Here is a 25,755-nt window from a genome sequence, read left to right as displayed (position 1 = left end):
AAAAACAAATAGGCAAGATTATTTTGCATTCTTTATTTCTAGTAAGTAATATACAGTGCTTATTATTATCATTTAGAATGAGTCCTTTGACATAGAAACAGGCAGATAAACAAAGTTGACACACTTGTGTCATGTACAAAGTGAATGTCATACTGTTAAATATACAGCATATATTATCAGTAAAATACAGTGCATTTTTAAAAGACAATTGCAGCAGTTAAGATAAACATTCCTACATGCAAAACATTAACCCCTATACATCCATATTACATTCCTTACATGTTATTGTCAGATTATTAAAGAGCATTTCTTCATTCCATACATTAAAAACATGCTATAAAGAATATTGAATTGGATCAAAACACATTCATATTCTTGTGTGCATGTTTTAAAGACAGACTTGTTGGTAACACAATGAATTCTGAGATGGGTTCTATTGCTAAAGTCACTTAGATAACAATCCTGAAGTGTTTTTATTTTAAAGGGAAACTTTAAATGAAACTGAAAACAATATAATCAGATATTATGATTAGGTACATTTTGGCACAAGGGAGTGTTTATCATTGCATTATTTCTATGTTAGATATGCTTCTTTATCCTATTCTGAACACTGTTTCGACAAAAGTTAATATTAAACCTTTTTAACAATCCTGACATCAAATCAAAGTTTAAGCAAAATGACTAATAGTATTAGCAAAAATATGATTTATTTGACTGATTACTATAAAAACATGGTATACAATAAGGCAATCTCAGTTGAAGCTCATGAAAAGGTTAAGTTCAATATCCACAATGAAATCCTTACATCCATTTTACAATGAATATTACCATAAAAAAAGAATGAAACCAATATAATATGTTGAATAAAAAGCAGTACAAATTTTTACAACTAAAGAGCTTATGTCTGCAGAGTACCTCATATATATGATACATTTTGTTAAGAGCATGATTAAATAAACCTGAACAAACATAGAAGTAATGATCACATAATCGCTCGGTTCTTCTCAGTGCCACCCACATTGACGAACTCCCTCATTCACTGTACAAAAAGTTAAGTATTCACGTTGGCATGGTTTTAACAATTGGCTGAGTCACAATGTGGGACTTTTCTATAGATAAACAGTCTGCATGCAGAGGAACCAAGTCCATCAGTTCAGTCATTTATGGAGACCATTGCAAAAATGTTCCTTTAATGAAGGGAAGAAGTTCCAGTTCCACTAAAGCTCTGTGCAAATTTAAGATCCTTCATTCTGAATTTGAAGCTGTTCGGTGTCTGGCTGATCTTCTGCTGTCTTCTGCTTGATCGAGGAGTGACTGCAATCCGTTTTGTTGCTTTCTGTATTGCCGTGGCTTCCTGCACTGCCCAGTCGAGATGAGGCGACCACCGCTTTGACTGCTGCCTGTGTAACCAACAACATGCTGATAGTTGGAAAGTGACTTGTATTTATACACAATATTATTTACTGATGTTTAGTTTGTATGGTTGTTATTCCTATAGGTATTTACGTTTACTGAAGGAAATTTCAGTGGTGCTTGCCAATGCAAAGCTCGCTGCAGCAATGTTAGTAGGTTTGTGGGTGGTTGTGTGATGTTTAGCTTGCTTGGCCGAAGATGAAAGAGTCCAACCTCAAGTCTCTATTATATTCCCTTGCACTTAAATATGTCCCTCTTTCAGTTTAATTCCATGGGATTCTTTTAGACAGTTTTATAATATTTTATATAGGAATTGTAGTTGCTTAAAAATGTAATAGCACAGGTGTCACATGATTTGTAGTATTACTCATATTCCTAAATGGTGCAGAATGAGCTTGAATGTTTCAAATGTGCCACAAAGTGTATTGAAATAAATATACATTTCACCTTTAAAGCATTATCAAAATGTAGCAGAGATGTCTCAAACCTTGAGTTTTCTCCGTGCGTTGAACTCCTGGAGTTTCTTCTGAGCAGTGTCCATATGGGTGAAGTTAACAGCCTTTCCAGTCACCCAGGGGTGCTGCAGAGCCTGCTGTGTCGTCAGCCGTTTCTTTGGATCCTGGACAATCAGTTTCTTCACCTGTGGGGACCAATAAAGATGGATTAACATTAAAAAATATAATATATAACTGATTTTTGAGACAAGCCATGGTGCACTGCTTTGCCTGCCATTAGTTTTTAAACGACAGTGTTTCCACTGTGAAATTAAGTAGAGATGATCAATAGAATGATCGTAAAACAAATGTTACAGGTCACTGAATTTTCAGATTTTAAAGGGGTCAATGCGACATGGCTAAAACGAATCTCCTCTTTGCCCTGCCTCTCTGAAAAACTCCGATTTGTACAAAGCTCATCATTCGGAAAAGCGAGGTGTGCTATGATTGGCCCGTTAACCAGTGGGTGGTGATTGGTCGAATATTGCAAACGTGTGACGTAAATGTGACGCTTCCTACCATATTTGGAACATCAGGTAGCATATACATTTGGGCGGTCTTAGTCAAATCATACCACGACCTGAGGTAGATTTGTGGGGGTGTGGTTACACGTGGCGTTTCAGGCAGGTATCGGTGAGCATTCGCTTTTAGATAAATTACATCTTTTGTTCCGACACTTTAATATTAGCAATTTTAAGTGTCTAATACATCCGTGGGCAACTAACACGTATTCACGCCATATGACCCCTTTAAATAAAAATGAATTATCCCATAATTAGTTGTATCCCATGTACATATCCCATCATTAGCCCTTAAACTACCCAGAAACTCAATACTTTGGGTTAGTGTGTGTGAGTGATTGAGTGCATGCGCATGTTTCCTCAGTAAAACATTATTACTAAGATCTGAAATAAAGGAAGTATACTTATCCTTGCTGTGTGCTTTTTATTTTTTACCTTTTAATCTGGCACAAAAACATTTTATTTTATTGTATTATTAAATATATCAAAATATTATTATTTTATATTTTTCAATGATTTAATATTTCATTAAAATAAACATAGAACTTCTTCATAAAGAAAATAATTAATTTCCAGACTAATTGCATTGTATACTTCCTAAAAGAAAAGACAGAAGTTGATTACGGTTGTGTGGACACAGGTGTGTGTGGAAATCTCATAATTTACTTCTGCTTTGTAGGTGTGTCATCCGGTTACCTACTTTTTATTAAAACATAATATAATTTGAAAATTACATCAAATGTATTACATACACAACAACGTTTTTCAATTAGCATTACTTACAAGATCCTTGGCGTTAAGAGACACATTGTCCCACCAGGGGGAGACAAATTCATATTCACAGTTGAGAATGCGTTTAAACATGTACTGATCTCCTCTTTCATCAAAAAAGGGCTCAAAACCACATAACCTGATAACAGAGAAGACAAACAAAACAGTTGATTCAAATAAAGTTACACATCCATGCAGTACAATAATAGCTCTGTTAGTCTTTATAGTCCTAGAAGGTTTTTTTCACATGTAGCATATTTTATTGTATTTATTCAAAAATTTTAAGACCTTAATTTAAAATTTGAAGTTCCAATCATAGAACTAGAACATAGAACATTTTTGCCTTTTTGAAGCTTGACAGCTAGAAGGTCAAACAGGTTTAGACTGACATGTTATTGAGTTAATAAACAATCCTAAAAATACTGGTTCTATAAAGAAAAGAACAAGTGCACGTATCACACCAAAAAGTTCCAAATGTGCCTCATACAGCGGGGCTGCTCGAAGACAAAACCACCTCTTTGACAGTGAATGACTAAGCACAAGATTCTGGTGAAAGAATAACTTAATGACTGAATGTAATCTGTTGTGTCACTCACAAAATGTACGTGATAACTCCCACAGACCACATGTCCACCTCAGGGCCATAGGCACAACCCCGCAGGATCTCAGGAGCTGAGGGAAAAAATGAAAGAACATAAGAAGAATAGAAAAAAGTGGAAGTGATGCTCTGCTCTACATAATTTCGGTAACTGGGACAGTGACGTGAAACTAATCTTTTTTTTACTCCATTTAATCTATTAAAAATGCAAATGAGCATGTGCAGTGATGAACATGTTTTCAATTTCTACATTTAAATACGTTTTTATATATTTTTTGTCCTTATGTTAATACTTTGAAAAAATGAAATATCTAAACGACTATGTGACATGGTCAGTTAATATTTTTTACAATCTTATTTTAAAGGAGTAGTTCAATCAAAAATAATATTTATTATATCATTTATTTACACTTATGTCATGTCAAACCTGTATTACTTTCTTGCTTCCGCAGAACACAAAAGAAGATATTCTGAAGAGTGTTTGAAACCAAACAACATTCGCAGCCATTGACTTATTTAGACACAGAACCACCAAGTTTTTAAAAATATCTTCTATTCAGCTCCACTTAAGAAAGATAGAGGTTTCAAAAAACATGAGGGTGAATAAATGATGATAGATTTGTTTTTGTTTTTTGTAATTTTTTCTAAAATCATCTGGATTTTTTTTTTTAAAGGGTTGCTATGTGTTACAATGTGACATAAACACACAGAAATAATACAAAAAAGAAATTAAGTTAGAAAACTAGTTAAAGCTCACCCAAAGGAAAAGTTCACCCAAAAATGACAGTTTCTGTCATGAATTACTCATTGTTCAAAACCTGTATACATTTCTTTGTTTGGTTGAACACTGAGAAGATACGTCGACGAATGCTTGTTAAACAACAGTTCTTGGATCCCATTGACTACCATAGTAGGAAAAATGACAATGGTAGTCAAAAGTGCCCCAGAACTGTTTGCTGTCCTACATTCTTCAAAATAACTTCATCTGTGTTCAAAAGAACAAAAAATATATAACGTAATTTCCTACCATGGCGGTCAATGGGGTCCAAGAACTGTTTGTTTATAAGTATTCTTCCAAATATCTGTCTCTGCGTTCATCAGTACAAAGAAATGTATACAGATTTGGAACAACTCAAAGGTGAGTAAATGAGAGAATTTTTATTTTTGGGTAAACCGTCCCTTTGAAAAATTATGTTTTCATCAAGTCAGATGAAAACAACCTATCTGCAAAATAAAAATAGTGAAGTCCTCTTGAATAAACTCACCACAGTAGCCTGGAGTTCCGCAAACTGTCCTCATTGTAACCTGATCGTCCACAATTTTTGACAAACCAAAATCCGCTGAAAAGATAAACAACACCAAGTAAAACCTGGATATTTTTTCCGTTAGTGCCCATGTAAAACTAGATGTTCCATTCTTCTAAGATGGGTGGTTGCTAGGGCGTTGTTATGTGTCTGATGAACATTAAAGATATTCAAACTTCTAACCTTTAATAAGAGCAAACACCACCATGAAATCTAAATCCTTAACAACCAATGTTAGAATCATAGGACTATCTCAGAGATTATCCAGTCTTTGAAATAGACAGTGAATGTTCCTCTTTAGTACAACCGGATCAAATTGCTTGGAAACAAATTCACCAACAAGGGATGTCTAAGTCAAGATGCACACAAATGGAGGGCCTTACCTATTTTGAGCGGAGCATCTGGCGCTGAGGTGGCATACAGGAGATTCTCAGGTTTCAGATCTCTGTGCACTACTCCGTTTTCGTGTAGATACTGCAAGCACAATGCAGACACAAGGGGAATTTCCCCATTGTTAATGTGCAACGCTTCATGGCGCACAATCAGACATTAATAAAAGGACATATTAACAAGCGTTGTCATTATTAGTGTGTGATATTATGTTTATATTCTTCAGTATTCATATGGGATCCCCTGACTGCTAAACAGATCAAAACAACATAAGAGTCAATGTGCCTGGTGAATGTGTTTCTGAAAAATTGACTCACTTTACGGATGTGTAACACACAAATATATCATTTTGAAAAATAAATAACAGATATATAGCAGAAACATTAAGATTCAAGAATTAACTTTGAGCGATATTTTTTTCAGCTAATGAATGATTGAACAGTGATGGCCAGATTAAATCTATTTGAATTTAAAGGCCCTTAAATGTGAAACTGCTGCTCAGAATTTAGGATAAGCAAAACCTTATTGTTTGTTGGTGATTCTCTTTAAAGTTTCGCTGTATCATTTTTTGGATGACACACAGAGCACGTTTCCTAAATTGAAATACGTTATTTCTTCGTCAAAGAAGCGCAAACAATAATATTTTAGTTCTGTGTCAGCCTCCTTAGTGCTTTGAAAGGGAGGGGTGGAGTGAGCCATTGGTTGCAATTCGCAACCCCCCCGCTAGATGCCGCTACATTTCATACACCAGACTTTTAACTGAGAGCGATGATGTCACTGTAATATTTACATACTTCATGCTGAATTGTAATACCTGGCACACAAGCTATGTTACACAAAGATTCTTTGGCACAGCTGACACAAAATGGGACTGCCAAATTAGCTCTAATGCCTTTAGTTTCTCATGCATTTCATCAATGAATTTATTATGAAGCCTAAAACTGAAGTTGACATAAAATTTGAATTAGAATTCTTTTGCTGCCCTGTAAGCACTGGTATTTCTTTCAGGAGAAGAAAATAGGTTAAGGATCCAGCTCTGATTTAAAAGTCTAATCAGAATCGCTTACTGCAATTGCTACAATCTCGACAATATGTTGCAATTTTTAAAGCGTGACTTCTGGCCAAAACCCAGATAGACACAATTGATATTCTGTGATACTTTTGTCTCAATAAGTGTCTCTTATTCAGTTTGAAACTATGGGAGTTTTTATCATCATCATCTCCTTCATTTTATATTATAAAAAAAAGGTGAGTACTTAAGGTTTATTCAATCCCTAAACATGACCCCTAAGCAGTGATCCATGCCCTAGCAAACACCCCTGTCTATACAGAAAAACAGCAGATCTGTTTTTATAATCAGCCCCATGCACTTGCCTGTGCCTTAGTGAGTGTTACCACGGTAACTCATTAAACAGAGTAGCACGGGCCACAGAAGTCTGCCTGGTTACAGAGAAACAGCACGTGCTTACGTTTAACATGCTACCCAAGAAGCTGATGTATGCGAGTTAGAACCTCAACCTGAAGGAGATTTTCATTCATTGTCATTACTGTATATAGCAACACAGTATAAACCACTCATAGCAACCGCATAGAGAGTGTTGAGGTTTGTAGGGCAATCCACCATTTATTTTCTTTACTATACGGAATTATCTAGTTTAATATGTTAAGTATTTACTGAAGTTTTCAAAGGGCCCACACAAATATGTCATGTTTAGATTCTGTCAAGTGATCACCGGCAAATAATATTCACATGGGACGACTGAGTCCAGAAAATACCCTGTTTAATTGTCAAACCATTACGCAAGACTACTGATATTAAGGCAGGGAGGGAGACCACAGTCCCCAGTGCAAATGTATTCCTGTGGGTTTGTTTGCACTACAGCCGCAGAGTGATTCCTCAGAGAAAGAGCAGTACAGTGTGCCAGCTTCCCAACACCAATTATTATGGTGACATGAAGGAGTGTAATCTTTTAGTCGCGTCCGAGGGGAATACTTCCATCCTGCTCAAAACTCAGTGGCACTGACACACATAAGGCATCCTCTCTCTCTCTCTCTCTCTCTGTTTCTCTCCGTCCTCCTTTCATCTGACAAGTGCTGGAGATCTGTATTTAACCACTGCTGCTTCGCCAGCCATGCAATTTTTTTAAGCCACTAGTCTTTAGTTATGTAGGCTGATAAACTAACAAATAAATCAAAGTCAACTTAGTCATTTTTAGAAGCGCCTATATTAGCTTTTTTATAGTGTTCATTTCTGCATCTAGTGGCACCAATATGAATTTAATATTGCCCCATCTGATAAGGTTTAGATGAACAACTCAACTGCCCCAAACCTATAACATCAGGTAGGCCAAGATTTTCACAGAACGATGTTGAAGGGACCACAGAGGAGACGGGTCAGATTTAACAACAGTTTGTTCCAGTGCAATTACCTCTTTTGGCATTACTGCCAGGATTTGTTAAAGACAAACTGTTCAAATTTGCAGTGAAAAGGGGTGGACACAGTTCCACATAATTTAAGTTTACTTTACTAATAAAGCGAATTTCATTTAACTTAAAATTTAAATAGAGCTGATTTACATAAATTTTAAAAGTGTTGTTGGTGATATTATTGCATATGCATTAATAGGATTTTGCAGATTAATCACGCAACACGATTTAACAATTTACTGCACTCTAAAAACATTTTGTGTTAACTTTGAGGAATAGTTTACCTTCAACTGAAATTTCTGTCATTATTTACATTGCATGGCCTCTTATCATTTCAAACCTATGACTTTCTATCTTCTGCAGAACACAAAAGAAGATATTTTGAAGAATGTTGGACCAACGGTTCTTGGTTTCCAACATCTTTTCAAAATATCTTTCTTTGTTTTGCAGAAGAAAGAAAATCACACAGGTTTAAAATGATGGCAGACTTTTCATTTAGAAGGTAAACTATTCCTTTCTTTTGCCGTCCCTATCATTTATTTAATACAAAATATACACAAAATGTAATATGGTAAAAGGATAACACTAACAATGTTTTTAACATCCTTTTAGACTGGCATTTGCGGCATTATTTAATGCCTAAAAAATGCATATCTTAACCTACGCTTATTTATTCTGCTTTGGTAAGAGATATTGCGCCTGTATATTTTAATGTGTGCCTTCAGTAAATCACAGCAGAAAGATCCACCCTTTGCGCTTTTTTATCACGCTGATTTGCATTGTTTATTAAATCTGGCCCTAAATGTTTTCATTCACAGTAATTCTCAAATCTCATTCACACATTTCAGATTTCACAGTTTCATCAGACTTGGAGTGCAGCATTCAGTTATGAGATGGAATAGCTATATGTGTCATTGATGTAAAACCTGAAGCAAAACAAATGCGATTCGACCGCCACAATGAAGATCATGATTTTATATTATGGTTTCTGTCTGTTCCTTGTACTAAACAGTCACATGGCTTGAATTTTATTTCATTTAGTAAATAAAATGTTGATATGTGCTTTTACACATTTTGCCCCATGGGCAGCGATATAATTAAGAGAGATATTCGTTTTTTTATATATAAAAAGTGTTAAAAATAAATATATGATATGAGTAAAAAAGGTATATCTTGAATAAATGTTTGAGGTTTAAAAACATTTTTACATCAATTTTCTTTTAATGGGCCCCACAGACCCAAACACCACGCAAGGGTCAATATCAAATGCTTCTCAAGTGAATTTGGTTGATCCACAGATATAACATCACTGAAGATGATGTGTTTTTCTAACTTAGAAGAGCTCTCAATCAACTTCACATCTTTTCATTCGCCACACAAGTTTTCCTCGTTTATTCTCGTGAATCTTTACGTGTATGAGCGCGGTGCTGCAACTGCTGGTGGATTACATCACTGACATGGAGCATTAAGACCCGGACTCGCTTATTATCATTTTTGGAGACTTCAACAGAGCAAACCTCACCCATGAACTGCCAAAATACATTACATGGCCCAACGGAGAAAGCAAGATAACGTATCACTGATACACCCCAATACGGGATGCATATCACTCCAGATCAGCGTTGGGTCTCTCTGATCATTGCCTGGTTCATCTTCTCCCGACCTACAGCCTAAATTTGCCAAGCTTGTAGCAAGGACTATAAAGAGATGGAGCAGGGAAACAGAGAAGGCCTTATTAGCCTGTTTCAACTCCACATATCCACATGGAGTGTTTTCAGTGATGTGATGTGAGGCCAAGTATGGTGTTCCATACTCAGAATTTGTGCTCTGCATTTAACCAATCTAAGTGCACACACACAGCAGTGAGTAGCACACACACCATGAACACACTCCCAGCGCAGTGAGCAGCCATTGGTGCGTTGCATTTGTGTGGTGCCTTGCTCAAGGGTTTCACCTCAGCTGTGGTATTGAAGGTGGAGGAGAGCGCAGATCATTCACTCCCACCACCTACAATCCCTTCTGGTACTGAGGCTCAAACATGCAACGTTTGGGTTACAAGTCTGAGTCTCTAACCATTAGGCCACGACTGCCCCCACAAGCTGTAGCCGCCGATCTGGATGAGTTGCCTGACACAGTGAAATCCTACATCAGTTTCTGTGAGGACATATGTATTCCCACCAGGACTCACTTAACATACAACAATGGCAAACCATGGTTTACAATGAAACTGAGACAGCTTCGTCAGCCCAAAGAAGAGGCTTATAGAAGTGGGGACAAAGTCTTCTATAAACAGGCCAAAAACACACTGACCAGGGAGATAAGAGCAGCTAAGAGAAGCTACTGAAAAGCTGAAGAACAAGTTTTCAGCCAACGACCCTCCGTTAGTGTGGAAAGGACTAAAAGACATAACCAACTGCAAGTCATCATCCCCTCAGTCTGTTGGTCATCAACGACTGGCTGACAATCTGAATGACTTCTATTTTCGTTTTGAAAAGCAGAGTCTTACCAATCACACCCACTCAGACCCTATCTCAACTATAATGTTAACACTTCCTCTTGATACTCAACCTGCACTTGGGATCTGCGAAGAGGATGTGTGTCAACTTTCGGTAAACAAAAGATCAGAAAAGCACCAGGCCCAGACAATGTCTAAATGTCTAAACCCCAACCCCAATTTAATGACTACAGGCCTGTTGCTTTAACATCTGCGGTCATGAAGTCATTTGAGAGACTGGTATTGGCCAACCTGAAGGACATCACCGGACCCTTCCTTGGTGCCCATCAGTTTGCTTACCGAGCAAACAGATTTGTGGATGATGCAGTCAACATGGGATCCTGTTTGTAGACTTCAGCAGGGCCTTCAACACAATCATCCCGGACCTCCTTCTGCCCAAATTTACTCAGCTCTCTGTGCCAACGTCCACCTGTCCGTGGATTATTAACTTCCTGTCAGACAGGCAACAGCTAGTGAGGTTGGGAAAATTTAGCACATGTACAATCAGCATCGGACCTCCTGTGTGTTCTCTCCCCACTGCTCTTCTCACTCACATTCACAAATGAATTCACCTCTACAGACCCTTCTGTCAAACTCCTGAAGTTTGCAGATGACACCACTATCATTGGACTTATCCAAGGCGGTGATGAATCTGCTCCTCATGTAGCTGCCTGGTGGAGCCAAAACAACCTATAGCTGAATCCATTTAAGACAGTGAAGATGATCGTAGACTTCAGAGGGAACCCTTCTTCACTCCCTCCCCTCACCATCCTGTGTCCACTGTGGAGTCATTCAGGTTCCTGTGTTCCACTATCTCTCAAGACCTGAAGTCGGAGTTCCATATAGACTCCATTGTAAAAAAAAAGGCCCAGCAGAGGTTGTACTTCCTTTGTCTATTGAGGAAGTTCAATCTACCACAGGAGCTACTGACCCAGTTTTACTCAGCAGTTATCGAAACTGTCCTGTGCGCTTCAATAACTGTTTGGTTTGGCTCGGCCACCAAATCAGACCTACGAATACTACGACAGACAAGTTTGCAATGCTGAGAAGATTCTTGGGACCCACAGGACCGATATGATTCCAGAATGAAGAACAGGGCAAGAAAATCCACTCACCCTGGACACAAACTTTTTGAACTGTTTCCCTCTGGCCGGCACTTCAGAGCACTAAACACCATGGACTTCCAGACACAGAAGCAGCATATTCGCTCACGCCATCTCCCTCCTAAACAGTTAACTGCTCCTCAAGAGCAATATTCCACTTTTTTACTACTCCTATTATTATAATGCCTTATAGCTAGTAAAAAAAATCTACATGTACATAACACTGCATCTGCACACAACATTATCCATTTGCACAGGTGTACATACCATCTGTAAATAATGTTAATTCAACAATACACTACCCTGTACAATGTCTCTTATATGTTATTACCGTTCTATTTGATATATTTGCCTATACATTGAGGCACTATGCTGGTCCAAATCATCTCACAAAGAAACATTCTGAGTTGTACAAATGCAAAATCCTGCATCTCTGAGAGTGCCCGACTTTAAAAGGAGAACTGCAAAGATATTGCAAAGTCCCACGCCACCAAGGCGTCCTAGCAAATCAAATTGGCAGAAATCTACAAAACAGAGATCCAGAGGGATACGACACAGCCAGATGGCTTTGATGTGACAGACCCACAGAATCTGCTGTTGTGAGGGAACCTGTGAATCTCTTCACACAACAACATGTTAAAAACGCTCTCTTAAAAGGCTGGTCACTTCAAAAGGGATGTCTGGCTGTCCTTTCCCCGGTCTGTTTTATGACCGGGTGGTAGCTGCAGTGTTGCCGTTCTCTTATTGCTACCCACCGACTCTGAGATGAATCCAGCCCATGAGGAAGCCCACCATCTCATCTCCTTGGCAACAGCCATTTTTGATTAAAGGAAGAAAATACATTACAAATATATTGAGATACATAAAGAACAGGTTTTAATTCTGACTCCAATGCCCCTAAAGCGAACAGGGATCCATCACTGATAAAATTAGAAACTTCACATCCATGACGTAGGCGATAAGAACAGTCCTCATTATAAATGTGCAAAAAACAAAACACAAGCACAGGAGGGAGAGAGAGAGAAAATGAGAAATCTATAAAGACTGAAGAACTGACAATAAATAGTCTATTGTGGCCCTTCGAAAGCAATCTAGACACACTTATGACATCTCTACGCTAGAAATAGGGTTTCTATTCCACTAATAAGTTTCACTGGTGATTTAATCTGCCTAGGGATAAATCATTTAAGATAATAAATTCTGATGAACTGTCCTCTTATTTCAAAACCTGACTTATATGCATGAGCTTTCCTGTAGCTCAGTGGTTAAAGCATGGCGCAAAAAACGCCAAGATCATGGGATCGATCCCAGGGGATTGCAAATAATCAGAAACAAAATGTATAATACAATGAAAATGAGTTTCCCTGTGTTTGCATCAAAATCCTCATTGCCTTCCATTTGCCGTCTGATGAAAATTAATATACATTTTAATATTCCTTTAGAAAGCTTTGTGTGGGGACACAAGCCAAAATTTTCACTATCTTGCATTCACATCCCGCAAATAGGCTGTCTTTTGACACAACATTGTCATTGACAATTACAAAACATAACTGAATCATGTTACTATAAAAAGTTTGAATATGAATATGACGAATATCTTGAAAATGGAAATTCGTGCAAGTTTGGTACAACATGAAGGTACACAACTTTGAGAAACTAAAAAAAATGATCTAACTTATCTGCTTATTCAAAAGGATGTTCAAAAAATGAACAATGAACTTATATTAACAAAACCCAAGTGTTAAAAGGACAGTTCCCTCTATTCCAAGCCACAAAAGAAGATTTTGAAGAATTGACATTGACATCATTGACATCCAACGTACAAACACAAAACCACTGCAACATTTCTCAAAACATCTGGCAGGAATGTTGCAAGTAAGAACCCACATGCAGTCAGCAATTAAGATTTATTTATAAAAAACAAAAACCCACAAGGGGGTTAATAACTAAGAACAAGGGATAACAATAATGCACAAGATAAACTGACTAAAACACACTTGACAAGAACTAACACTACAATATACCAAGACTTGACTGGATAATCCACAGAGCAGGAAACGAAACAAGGTCATACACGGAGTACATTCAAAACGCACAAGCACAGGGCAGCAAACACAAGGGCATTAAATAGGGATCAAATCAAGAGGGAACAGCTGAGGGGCATGAAATAATTAACCAGCAATAATGAGGAGACGAGAGGGCGGGAACAGAGACGAGACCGGAGAGAGTGTATGGAAGGCCATAAGGGTCATAATTGCCTCTCTCCACATAAAACATGGTGTTCTGTCATGGTTAACATGACAACATCTCCTGTTCCACAGAAGAAAGTCATGTTTTGAATACCGTGAGGGTAAATAAATGACGACAGAATATGTTTTTTTGGATGAACTTCCCTTTAAGCTTTCAAGACATTACAGCTGCAGTAAAAGCAAAAGACCAGACAAAGGTAACCATTTCAGCCAGAAATTGCAAAAAGACTTACTGAGACTGCCTCAAGCACTTGTTTAACCGCATCAGCCGCGTCTCTCTCGCTGTAGTAGCCTTTCTCAACCACCCTGAAAGAGAGAAGGGACCATTTGGTCTTCAGTGAAACTGCATATTGAAATGTAAAAGAAGCTCCCTTTTCCAATTTTCCCTTTTTGTTTTTCACCGTTAGTGTGAGTCAACTACACCTCAGTGCACTGTTTGAGATGAACAGAGACATTTCCAAGGATTGTATAAAAGAGCCTTTATGAAAATGACTCATGCCGAGATAACTCTGAAATCAGGGAATGAGACAATCCTGAGTGAGTATAAAATACAGTATATCAATGTAAAATCAGTGGGTTTTTACAGTTAAAAGTCTGCTTTTAATAAAATCAGGCAATGTGTTGTTTTGCTCGGTGAATAGTTCATGCAGAGAGATACACTATTTTTTTATTAAAACCAGACAGATTTGTTCTTTTTAAGAAAATGCCGATTGCTTACCAGGTGGTATAGTTGGTTTTAATGTGTTTCTGTGTGGTTGCTAAGCTGGCCCAATGCAAAGAGGCCCACCGTTTGACATTTTTTCATGACGCAAAGATGTTGTTGGTTGCCAGGGTTTTGCGATAGTATTAAAAATCCTCAAATATGAACGCAAAAATAACTATGTTTGTTAACTCAATCAGCCATTTGTTACATGGAGCACTTCAGCCCCATAAACTGACCTGTCAAATAATTCTCCTCCGGTGACCAGTTCCAACACGAGGCTGATCTCCACAGGCGTCTCAAAGATCTCTTTCAGTTTGATCTAAAAGAGAACAGCATGCAAAAGGAGAACATCTCACTAGATGGATTTCTAAACGGTGAATGATCAATTATTGATAATCCACTGTGGGATTCACTTTAATGTCTGACAAACATTTGCATAACTAGACGATGCTATATCAAACGAAGACAGCATCCAAACACCATATCCTACAGTAAAACATGGAATAGCATATGTGCTATGGGACACAACGGAGACAACAATTTTTTTCTCTATAGACTTACTATATTTGGATGAGAAAGGCGAAGTAATACACCTATCTCCGTTCGTACAATCTTCTTGTCAACCTGTGAGAACAAACCGAGTTTGTACAAAGTGAAAAAGGTGTACAATTATGAAGCATTTAACAATCAGTCCCAAAGTTAAATAGAATTATGGGGAAATACTTAAATCGAAACTTGAAAACATCAAAGTATTACTGGAAACAAGTAAATCAAGCACCTCTTTACACATTTTTAGACATAAATAGATGTCATTTACACATTCTTACTCTAATGCAATGTTGTTCTAAACCATTATAATTGTCTTTCTTTCAAAAGAATAAATGTTTTTGAATGACATGATTGTTTTGGTGAAATAATAATTTCAAATATATAATAATTATTTGAATTCATATTTTTTTAAAATGTTTTATAATTTTGCAGACTCAGTAGTTACTACAATAGCTTTATGGTAACTTTACCACTCAAGCGATTATATACTGTATCTTAACAACACAACATAATTCAATCCCATATACATTAGAGAGTATACACTATAAAGGACCAAGACGGCACAAACGATGGAACGTGGTACACAGCAAGGTGTGACTAGTACTGATCTGACAACAGTAATTACCCATCATGCATCAGAGTGATGCAGAGTAATCGAAGACAAGAGCAGTGAGATCTTTATGATCTTAGCACATGAAAAGAAACTGCTGGCCAGAAACTCCTCTGGAAAACGGTGGAGAACAAAGACGAGAAGATAGGCTGGAAAAATGTGGAGAGAGATCAGCGCACTTACAGTTTTTTTCAGCATTTTCACAGCGTAGTGCTTCTGGGTGCCTTTTTGATGGCATCGAAACACCACTGATGTGGCTCCCCTGAAAGAGACAAAACAGCAAGTGAATCACTTAAGCAGTTAGTTTAAGCCCATGAATTGCAATGGCCCAATTTTAGAAAAATAGGAAAAATAAACTCAAAAGTTAACAAATTTTTAGATCTAAAATACCTTCTTACTCAAGCATTGATACTCTGCTCACAGGAATTACTTTGTAAACCAGATAAGAACAGTTACAATTTGGGCACAATTTATATTTTTTTCTCCAGTTTATTGGAAAAATTTATATTACAGTAATTTTATAAGCTACTGTAACTGGACACGTCAACTTCCACTGAGAGTTCATTATTGTACACATGTTTTATTTACTTAAACAAAGTGGGTCAAGTTAACAACATTCTCTGAGGTAATATTGTTCCAATTGCATTGACTCAGTTATTTAAATGTTCTACCTCTAAAAAGAAAAAAACAATCTTACTCCTTGTGGTGGAATTAATTCTTCACTTTTTATAACTCCACAAGGACGAAAACCAATCTGTGAACTCTAAAAAAGATCAAACTGTTTTTAATTATTGCTCTGGGTGGCGAGGCCGTCCTATTTAAACTTACGCTGGTGTAATGTCACTAATGGCTTATACACCTGGGCCACGGAACCTCATTAATTACCTTCAGTTTACCTTCTTTATTACAGACCACAGGCAATACAGCACTCATTCTATTCTCTACCTCATTTACAACGTATACACAGCATAACAGCCAACTGGATTCTACCTTTCAAGCTATTACTTTCAAGCTATTACTGGTAATAGTCTTGAAACTTAATATATACACATAATTAATGGCGATGTCACTAATATGATTGCGTATATAAAACTCTTGCACCTTGTTTGTGGTACTTCTCAGTAAGCACCTAACAATTCCCCTGCAACCACACATTCTTGCTCTGACAACCACCACGAACACCGTAGAACACCCTAGAACACCCTAGAAAGGGGCAATGGGTTGTGCATGAACAGGCACCATTTTCTCTACAATATCCAACTCTACTCAACTATATTTGATATATTCTCAAATATCTCAACCTCAGATAGGGCTGTGCAATTCATCGAAAATGAATCATAATCGTAAATTTTGGCATTCAACGATTACAAAAAAAACATAATGGAGGCAAAACGATTATTGTGCCACATTCCATTTCGCAAGGATCCTCTCGAAAAAAACAAGACGCACCCCATTCCTTTACAGTGCTTCAGCTGTGCTATTTCTTTACATTTATTTTTCAGTTGAATTCACAGTTTAAAAGCAAAGATATTGATTTTCTATGTTGTTTAAAAAGCAAATGAGTAGTCGCGTAAAATAATCGTGATCTCAATATTGGCCAAAATAATCGTGATTAAAATGCCATAATCGAGCACACCTAACCTCAGATTTCTCTGGCCCAAGACCAGTATGGTATGTTTGAGCACCAGCAGTTAAAAACAAGCATATCAATTGGAAAGTGTCCAGTGTGCAAATTAATGAAATTTGGGTGGACAGCTTGGCCAATGTAACTAAAGAGGAAAGGCCACCCCAGTGGTATCTGGGCACTCATTAGGTGACCAGTGCCAAATCCAAACAGCTACACAACCCTGCTTCTTTCTCAATGCTAACCGTACCCTCCCACTGACAGAACATGTGAATAGACATCAGGCAAGAGTAGAAACCAGTTTATGACTCCAATCTGCTCCACAAAATCCCCATGCCCAAAACCATTCATTTTATTATCTTATATAAGCAAACAGCACATTTGATGGAATCCATACACCTGCCAACAACGTAACATTGTGCGCAGAGCATCCTGCATAGATCACCAATTTCTCTGTTTCTGTAGGCTACGTACAAGGCAGAAATATACGTAGAAAGTAATTGTACTTATTAACTTAAGTATTGTAAAACTAAAAATGGATAGACGGAAAGCATTAAGAAAGTATTCTATGGCCACATTGTTTACTTTCCTTAGTGAATCAGACAATTAGGCAATGCAGTGATTCAGTGCAAATCTTATAAATTACCTACAATTTCTATATGTCATTTACATCTCTCATTCTTAGCCAGCAGTTGGGATCCATAACACTCCATTTCAATTAATCATAACAAGTTAATAGAAGTCCAGCATGGAAGATTTGGAATGAGCTTTCTTGGCTTGCTAGGTGATGCATGACAGGAAATGGAATAGCTACCTTTACTTCCAAACCATCTGTCATAGACTGAAGTCTCAAAACACACTAACACAACCATTTATTTAAAGGGAGGACACCAGATTTGTGTATCTAGCATATCACTGTGGATTAATAATAACATGTCCAAACGAAATGGCCTTCACAACCCAATGTGATTCAAAGTGTGAAAAGTAAGAGTTGTGTGCAGAGTGTGCAATAGAATATACTCGTTTCATTTTAATACTAATTCTCTATGTCGTCACAACGCTTATTTCTTGGTGGTAAAAACTAATCTGTTTCATGTTTGCCTCTCCACATTCATTACCCATGCTAACAGAGAGCAGCAGCAGCAAGCATGTGAAGTTGTTGTCATAGCAACCAGGTAGATTGCAAGCTGATCTGTCAGCAAAATAACTTGCAAAGTTTTCTTCTTAGCAAACCAGAGACAACACCTAAAAGGATAATGCAGATATTTCATGAATATATGCAAATGTGGGTTAGTTAGAAACGTAAAATTGCAAAAATGTAAGTGTCGGAACAAAAGATACATTCTATTTAAAAGCGAATGGTCACCCAGACCTGCCTGAACCCCCCCTTGTACCCACACCCTCACAAGTCTACGTCAGTTTGTGGTATGATTTGACTAAAACGACCCAAATGTATACGCAAGCAGTGTTGGGGAGTAGCTAACTACAAGTAGCGATCCTACTAACTAATCTACATTTTTCAGTAGCTTGGCGGTATGTCAACTACTTTTAACACAGTGTCGCTTTTCCAATAGTTAATTACTTTAAGTAGCGGTTTATCGGGACCAAAAGCAACATTCAGTTCTGCCTTCAGTGCAGCACTGTTTAACATCTTCTTTTCTTACTGTATCACAAACTGAAGTTTTTCTTTATCGCCATCTACTGCAGTAACTCTGTATTGTGGCTTGATGTTCCAAATATGGTAAGAGGCATTACATTTCCGTCACACGCTTGCATTATTCGACCAATCACTACGCACTGGTTAACTGGCCAATCATAGCACACCTTGCTTTTCAGAGCGTCAAACTTTGTTCAAAATCTGCAAGTTTCACCATTAAATGAATGTGCTCCACACATACTATATGCTACTTAAATAATTTTGCATCTAAACTTGCTAAATACCACACTCATTCTGAAATATCTGTTTTTGTAAATGTAGGAGATGTAAAATGCTCATTTAAACTGAAAGCCGTCCGACGGATTTAGAGGGTTTTGCATCTGAACTATCTCACAATGAGACACCCTGTGAAACTGGGACTGTGCCCCAAGTAAACAGGATTGGAGAATTTATAAACTAGGATTATTTTATCCCCAGTGTAAAAAACTCAACATGTCATTTACGCTCTTTTACAAATCCTATTTTGAATTCTAAGGGTGGAGAAATGTCTCTTTCAAGAGTCAGAGTTTCATATAATAAACGATTAGCTAAAATCATTATGAATCCTCTACTGATAATAAGTCACTTAAATAACTCACTTTCTTTTAATAAAGTCTACCTGCTTTGTTATGGCACTCAATCCTTGGAATGGGATGCAGAAGGGAATCTCAATTCTTCCCAACTGGACTATTCAGCATTGTTTGATTAAAACTTGATTAAAGTGAATAGATAAAATGGGTGTCCAGGAAAAAATTTCAGGGCAGATTTATTTAAGCTTTAACAGCAGCTCAACTGAAAATATAAGTTAATTGTGGTGCTCACTAATGGCACAAAATCTAGAGAAAAACAAAAGTGTTTCAATGGAGACGTTGAGTATCAGCATGATATTTGGTCTACAGCGGATTCATGGCAAGAACTGTCCAGGGAGGCTCTATGAGTGACGTGTACACTAACCAGACCTGACATGAAGCAAGATCAGATACAACCCAGAGACTAACACAAATACACTCAAAGGCCACTTCAATTTATTACAGGTTTTTGGAACTAAAACAGTACTTTTAACTCTAATGATATGTTTAATGATGTATGAGGAAACATGCATTTGACAACTAGTCATGAAACACACGATTTAAAGTTCACTTGGATCTCCATGAATATAGCCTACTACTACCCTTAACGTTAACCATTTTACTGAAAAAGATTACATGACCTGTTGTTATACAGTAGAGAACGCTAGGTCCTAAAAGCTAACACGCTAACAGATTGGAGCCTTATGAACACCAAACCACAAGTCTATGTTATAAAACTCCATTTAATTAATGTTCAAAGTCAACCAATATTCATGATGATATTAATTTCTCATTATCAGTGAACACGCAGTGGCAAAAATAAATGAACTCACCAGTTACAGCTAATCATAATGAAACAACCACACCATATCGTTTGAATATAAAGAATAAACGCCCTCAGTGGGTCTCGGAAACAAATACATCCACATCCTATAGCCTACCATATCACCGCATTTAAAGTGTCAAATATGAGTGCCTTATTTGGCTCATTTACAAACCGTAATAACAGGTAGTAGTACAATTCGCACTTGGAACCGTGACATGCCCATGCAACCAGCTCCAACTGAGAAAAACTTGCTCTATGTGATCATACAGAACAGAGTGGGGCATGTTTTTACACTATAAGTGTGCATTGCATTGTATGGTTGTAACGTTAAGTAACCAGCTAGGAAGCATATCCACACCAGCGGACGGTTTCATTAGACAAAAAGTACCAAATAACAAAGGAACAAATTAACAGAGGTAAAAGGAACTAAAAGAATCCAAAGAACCATTGGGAACACAATCTAACATTGAACGACTGACAACAGACAAAGGAAACACTGGGGTTTAAACACATATAATCTAACAAGATAACAAGACACCTGGAGGAACTAATAAACACTAAAATCTACAAAGGACTACAAACATGGCACAGAACAGGAAGTAACAGAAAAGTTCACAAACACAGGGGGTCATAAATGTCCCTTAAGGATCAAACTGAGCGACTTGTGTCTTGAATGGATCATTTAGATTGGCTTTGTAAAAAACAATCATTGACTTTTCTGGGTAGAGACTGAGTATCTGGTACGAGATTTAAGAAGTCCAGGGTATGATCCTCAAGGGGGCATGAGAAATGGACTGGGATCGTGACAGTGGTATAGTTTTTATTATTAAAAGCATAGACTAGTTCTCATCTTGGATTCTGTTTGGTCAGTAGAACAGAACATTCAAGCAACGTTAAAATAAACAATACAATAACAGACTGCAGTCACTTGTCATTTAGTGATTGGAACTAAAAAGCATGGCCAATACCGTCCTGTACATGTTTTCTTACCATACGTACATTATATTTACAGTAAAGCAGAGCCCCCGCACCTTACTTATAGTTTACTTAAATATTTTTTTTAATAATTAACATGTGATTATAAACCTGTTTGACACCTGTATGCACAACACAAAAGAAGATATTTAGAAGAGCGTTGGTAACCAGACAACACTGGACCCTGTTGAATACCATTGTATGGATGTGAAACTACTAAGAAATCTCTCTAAATATCTTCTTTTGTGTTCCGCAGAAGAAAGAGTCATACAGATTTTAAATGTGGGTGGATAATAATTATATACAAGGTAATTGTTCTTTTTGGGTGAACTATCCCTTAAAATCACACACAAATTAAATAACTGAAACTAAAACTCCATGTAAGTCCAGCATGAGTATTTTTTGGTGATTATACAGAAAATGAGAGGCAAATTATTGTATTCCAATGTTCTCTTGTTGTTACATGGAAATTTTGCAATTACTCTGAAAAAGGGATGCACCGATACCAATACCAGTATCGGTAACGGCCCGATACTACGCTTAGGTACTCGTACTCGTAAAAATGCACCGATACCAAAAACCGATACCAAAGACCTATACCGACCTCTATGCGACATAACTGACAACATTTTTTTGTGAAATTTGCTCTGAAAGTTTTTGAATATCAAAGGTATAGACATCGTTATCAATGAGTACCAGAACAAAAATATCGGTACTCGTACTCCGTCTTAAAGAAATGGTATTGCTGCATCTCTACACTGAATTTGTCTTCCCTATTGAGGAAAATTCTAGTTCCTGCACGACAAACCACTAAAATGGATCATTTCTGAACACTTTAATGCACAGCTGATTGAGCGAGTGTAGAAGTGTATGTTACACAAGCTGCTCCTGTTCTGTTTTCTACTTTCTGAGCATTATATAATCACAGCGGAGCATGAGAGAAAGAGAGTATGTGAGGGAGGAAGAGGAGCTCTCTGGGGAGTATGGTAGGCTTCATTACTCAGCTTGCTCTGCCTTCTTCAGGACCTGAGCGGTTTACATCTGGCCCCATTTACAAGAGTCTACTATCTATTTCCATGCGGTCTAAACAATTCACCAGCTATGCTGATAACATTAACAAATAAAGCTCTTAAGCCTTTCAAATTTTATTAATGCTGTACTTTTCAAGTCCCTGGAGTATCTTGATCTAAGGTAAACATACAATTATTAGCCAAGCTAGCTAAGGCAAACATTGATATTAATTATGCTCACATCAAGGGATTTGTTCAGATCTTTAACCGTATAAATTAAAACATGTCTGCATGAATGATACATCAAATTAAACAGCTTTTTGGGGGAGGGGATGATGTGTTAGGCTACATCTTACAACAAAACGGGTAAAGGAATCCCACAAACTTATATCAAAGAAGGAACCAAGCCAATTCTAAACACCAGAATATAACAAAGCCAGTTTTACTTGGGCCAGTAAGCAACTATACCAATAACTCCCTAGCAACCACCACAGAACACCCTAGCAACCACACAGCAATGCACTGGCAACCATGCATAACACCTTGGCATCAATGCAGCAAGTATTCCACTCAGAAAAGTAAAAATCTGGTTTTATTTACAATGTTTTTTCAAGCGCTGACCGCAAGTAATCACATCAACAAATATAATACACTCCTGTCAGCAAAGACGTATGTGAGTCATTTATTGCGAGATTCATTCGATTAACTGAATTTATGTTTCAGTGCCAAGAAATACAAATCACTCTCGGCTGAACGAATGGCAAGGTTTATTTGTATTGTTTACTGCAGGCTGTACAAGCTCAATATGCAAGTGTTTCACAGCACGCGCTGGGTTTCCTTCCTCAAATTAGACACTGTGATTAAAATTGTTCAACATCAGCACCAAAAAAACCCTCTGGAGCTTATTTCCATAACATCTCATGATTCTATAATGTCTCATAATTAGGCTGTTTTCATTTTCACCAAATGTTAAAGGAAAAACATGAACACATTTAAAAAAATCTGTATAAAATGTTTAATATTGTTTTAATAAAGAATTCACATCTAGTAACCATTTGATTGCTTCTAAAAGGGAACCAACTGTCCATTCAATGTTGGACTATGGCCCAAGTCTTTGTGAGTGTCTAGAAAGTACAGCCTGTAACTAGGTTTGGCTGATATAGCAGTGTGAGGAAGCCATTGTACAGAGAGGCGAACAAATTTATGGACACTCAGCAAGAATTCATGGCCCACCCATCACAGATCAATGAATGTTGCTCCTCCTACATACTGCCCTGTGCTCTGTTCAGAGACGCTAAAACAACACAATCAAATTATAAAGACACCTTGAGCAATGACGCAATCTTAAACTTACTCTTATTTTAAATTATTATTCAGGTGGTTTCATTATGTGTATCATTTAAAGGCACTGGAAGATTATTTTGAATACATTAACATTTCACATTGCTGTGTAAAGACTATGTTAGCCAACTCTAGTCAATGTCTCAATTTACCTGAATTCACCCATATTTTCATATGTTGCAAAACTATTCGCCCTTTTAAATATTAACAAACAAACAAACAAACAAAAACAAGAAGAGACTACAACAAGGCACACATATGCTAAAATACTGCAGTGGTACTTTAATGGTATCAGACATTAAAACTGGTAATAGTCTGGTGACAAAGAAAACACCTTGGAGTCTGTCCTTTCCTGTTACACTTATTGCTTAGTGACAAATGACTAGGAGGTAACATAAACACTGCCTTAGTTTATCACTTGGGTACTGACAGTGAGTCATATTATGTATGTTTTTAATTTTCCTTGTGACTGCCGTAAAGAAATATTTTAAGAGAGAAAAATTAACACATTTAGGAAAGAAGGGATAATAAGGATAATGTGAAATATGAGGTTGGGAAATATGACGCTTTGTGATGGAACTAAAAAAACCAAATGAAAGTAACTCATTACAATAAAAATTAGTGTTATGGAGTGGGAACTAAACAACATACTAAAAATGTCAGATACTGGTATCAGTTTTCACAGTTATGCAGTGCCTTTGTCAGGCTCAACAATTCAACCTCAAGTCAAGCGACTGAAAAGGAACAACCCAAATGTTATTTGAAGTGAAATATGTTTGACTGCATTCATTAAACTCAATTATAGCTCAAAATTCATCAATAATTACAAATCGATATTGATTTCAAACTAGTTATTGCAAATGTGCAACTCTGTTACTTGCTATGGTTATTCCTATTAGGGTTCCAAGCGCGGCATCCTGTTTTAAATAAACATGTGATTTCCCGAATCCCAAGCGCGGCTGTACCTGTATATCCAGCCCTCAAAAGTCATCTGCACCTCCACTTACCGTCCCAATTCAGACTCCAGCTCATAGAAGTCCGCCAGGGTCTCTTTCTTGGATCCGTCGATCCAGTATTCCGGAGCGGTTCTGGAGGCGGGCATAGTCACTTTCAGCATCTCCAGCGCTTCCGTGCAGTAGGCTATAAGATCTGTGCGGATATCACCACCACACAATGAAACGCAGAAAGCACACACACACAGTAGGAATGAATCGGATTTTCGACAGAGTATAAGAGTACCTTTAATGGATGTTGCCGAGATGCAATGAGTGGATGTGTAGAGTCACTAGATAGCAGTTGTCATGTCGCTGAGTCTGAGCGAGTCTTCTACTGGGTCTTACTGTCGCCTATGTAGGGCGCTGCGTGTGTATGTGTGTGTGTGATTTACCTGGATTCAATGGACGTCACGGTCCGGAATTACATAACATGGGCACTCCAGATGCAATATACACTGCTACACGTTTATATGACAAATGACAGCTACATATAAAGATATTTCATATTTGTCTTCATAAACAAAAATCTTCAACATGAATACACATTTGCTGGGTGATCATATCTGGGTTATATACTTCACCCCATTTGTATTTTATTACAATAAAAGTATATATTTTCGAGCTATTTTCTTTTTATTATAATTGAGCCCGTTTCCTTCCTCCTAACTATAAATAATTAATACAAAATTAAAAAGTCATCCTTTTCGTGAAACCCATTCATTTTGGGTTGATTTACTGTTTTCTACATAAAATCAACCTACTTAACACAATGTTAAGAACATTATGTGAACATAAATAATTAATATCGTGAAAAAAGTCAATATTTATTTTTCATGACATTCTAATTTTTTCATATGTACCTGTCAAATATTAAAATCTTGATTAAAGTACTAAATCAGATTATTAGTACATATTAAGGCTCTCCTACTTTCTAAAACTTCTAAAAGCATATACTTTTACTTGTGAATTCGTTCATTTGGTTTACGGCAAATTCTCATTTTTATGGCTTGATGTGCATTATTGAGGATTTCCTGCATTTTTTAAATATGCCACTTCCACTCAATTTCAATGTGCTAAGGGATCTGAGTCACAA

General features: G+C 37.2%; 1 protein-coding gene across 1 annotated transcript; it reads right to left on the bottom strand.

Moving 5' to 3' along the window:
- Positions 1 to 18: 18 nt before the first annotated feature.
- camk4 (calcium/calmodulin-dependent protein kinase IV) lies at positions 19 to 25,220 on the bottom strand. Its single transcript, XM_056747215.1, has 12 exons — positions 24,907 to 25,220; positions 24,675 to 24,816; positions 15,810 to 15,888; positions 15,029 to 15,091; positions 14,704 to 14,786; positions 13,998 to 14,070; positions 5,485 to 5,575; positions 5,063 to 5,137; positions 3,796 to 3,871; positions 3,212 to 3,338; positions 1,901 to 2,053; positions 19 to 1,400 (listed from the first exon to the last, which is right to left on the bottom strand). The coding sequence occupies exons 2-12, from the start codon at positions 24,782 to 24,784 to the stop codon at positions 1,236 to 1,238; spliced, it is 1,095 nt and encodes a 364-aa protein (XP_056603193.1). The 5' UTR covers positions 24,785 to 24,816; positions 24,907 to 25,220; the 3' UTR covers positions 19 to 1,235.
- Between the last annotated feature and the right edge of the window lie 535 nt (positions 25,221 to 25,755).

The sequence above is a fragment of the Triplophysa dalaica genome, chromosome 4 (assembly GCF_015846415.1).
Source record: "Triplophysa dalaica isolate WHDGS20190420 chromosome 4, ASM1584641v1, whole genome shotgun sequence".
Taxonomy (NCBI): Eukaryota; Metazoa; Chordata; class Actinopteri; order Cypriniformes; family Nemacheilidae; genus Triplophysa; species Triplophysa dalaica.
The sequence above is the reverse complement of the archived record's forward strand: the minus strand, read 5'-3'. Positions and strand labels throughout refer to the sequence as shown.

Excerpts from the sequence above, each read along its gene's own strand:
- camk4 (XM_056747215.1), bottom strand. The coding sequence starts at position 24,784 with ATGCTGAAAGTGACTATGCCCGCCTCCAGAACCGCTCCGGAATACTGG. Across the intron at positions 14,787-15,028 it reads GCCTTTCTCATCCAAATATA|ATCAAACTGAAAGAGATCTT; the intron begins GTAAGTCTATAG and ends GTTCTCTTTTAG. Across the intron at positions 3,872-5,062 it reads CGGAACTCCAGGCTACTGTG|CTCCTGAGATCCTGCGGGGT; the intron begins GTGAGTTTATTC and ends TTTTTCCCTCAG.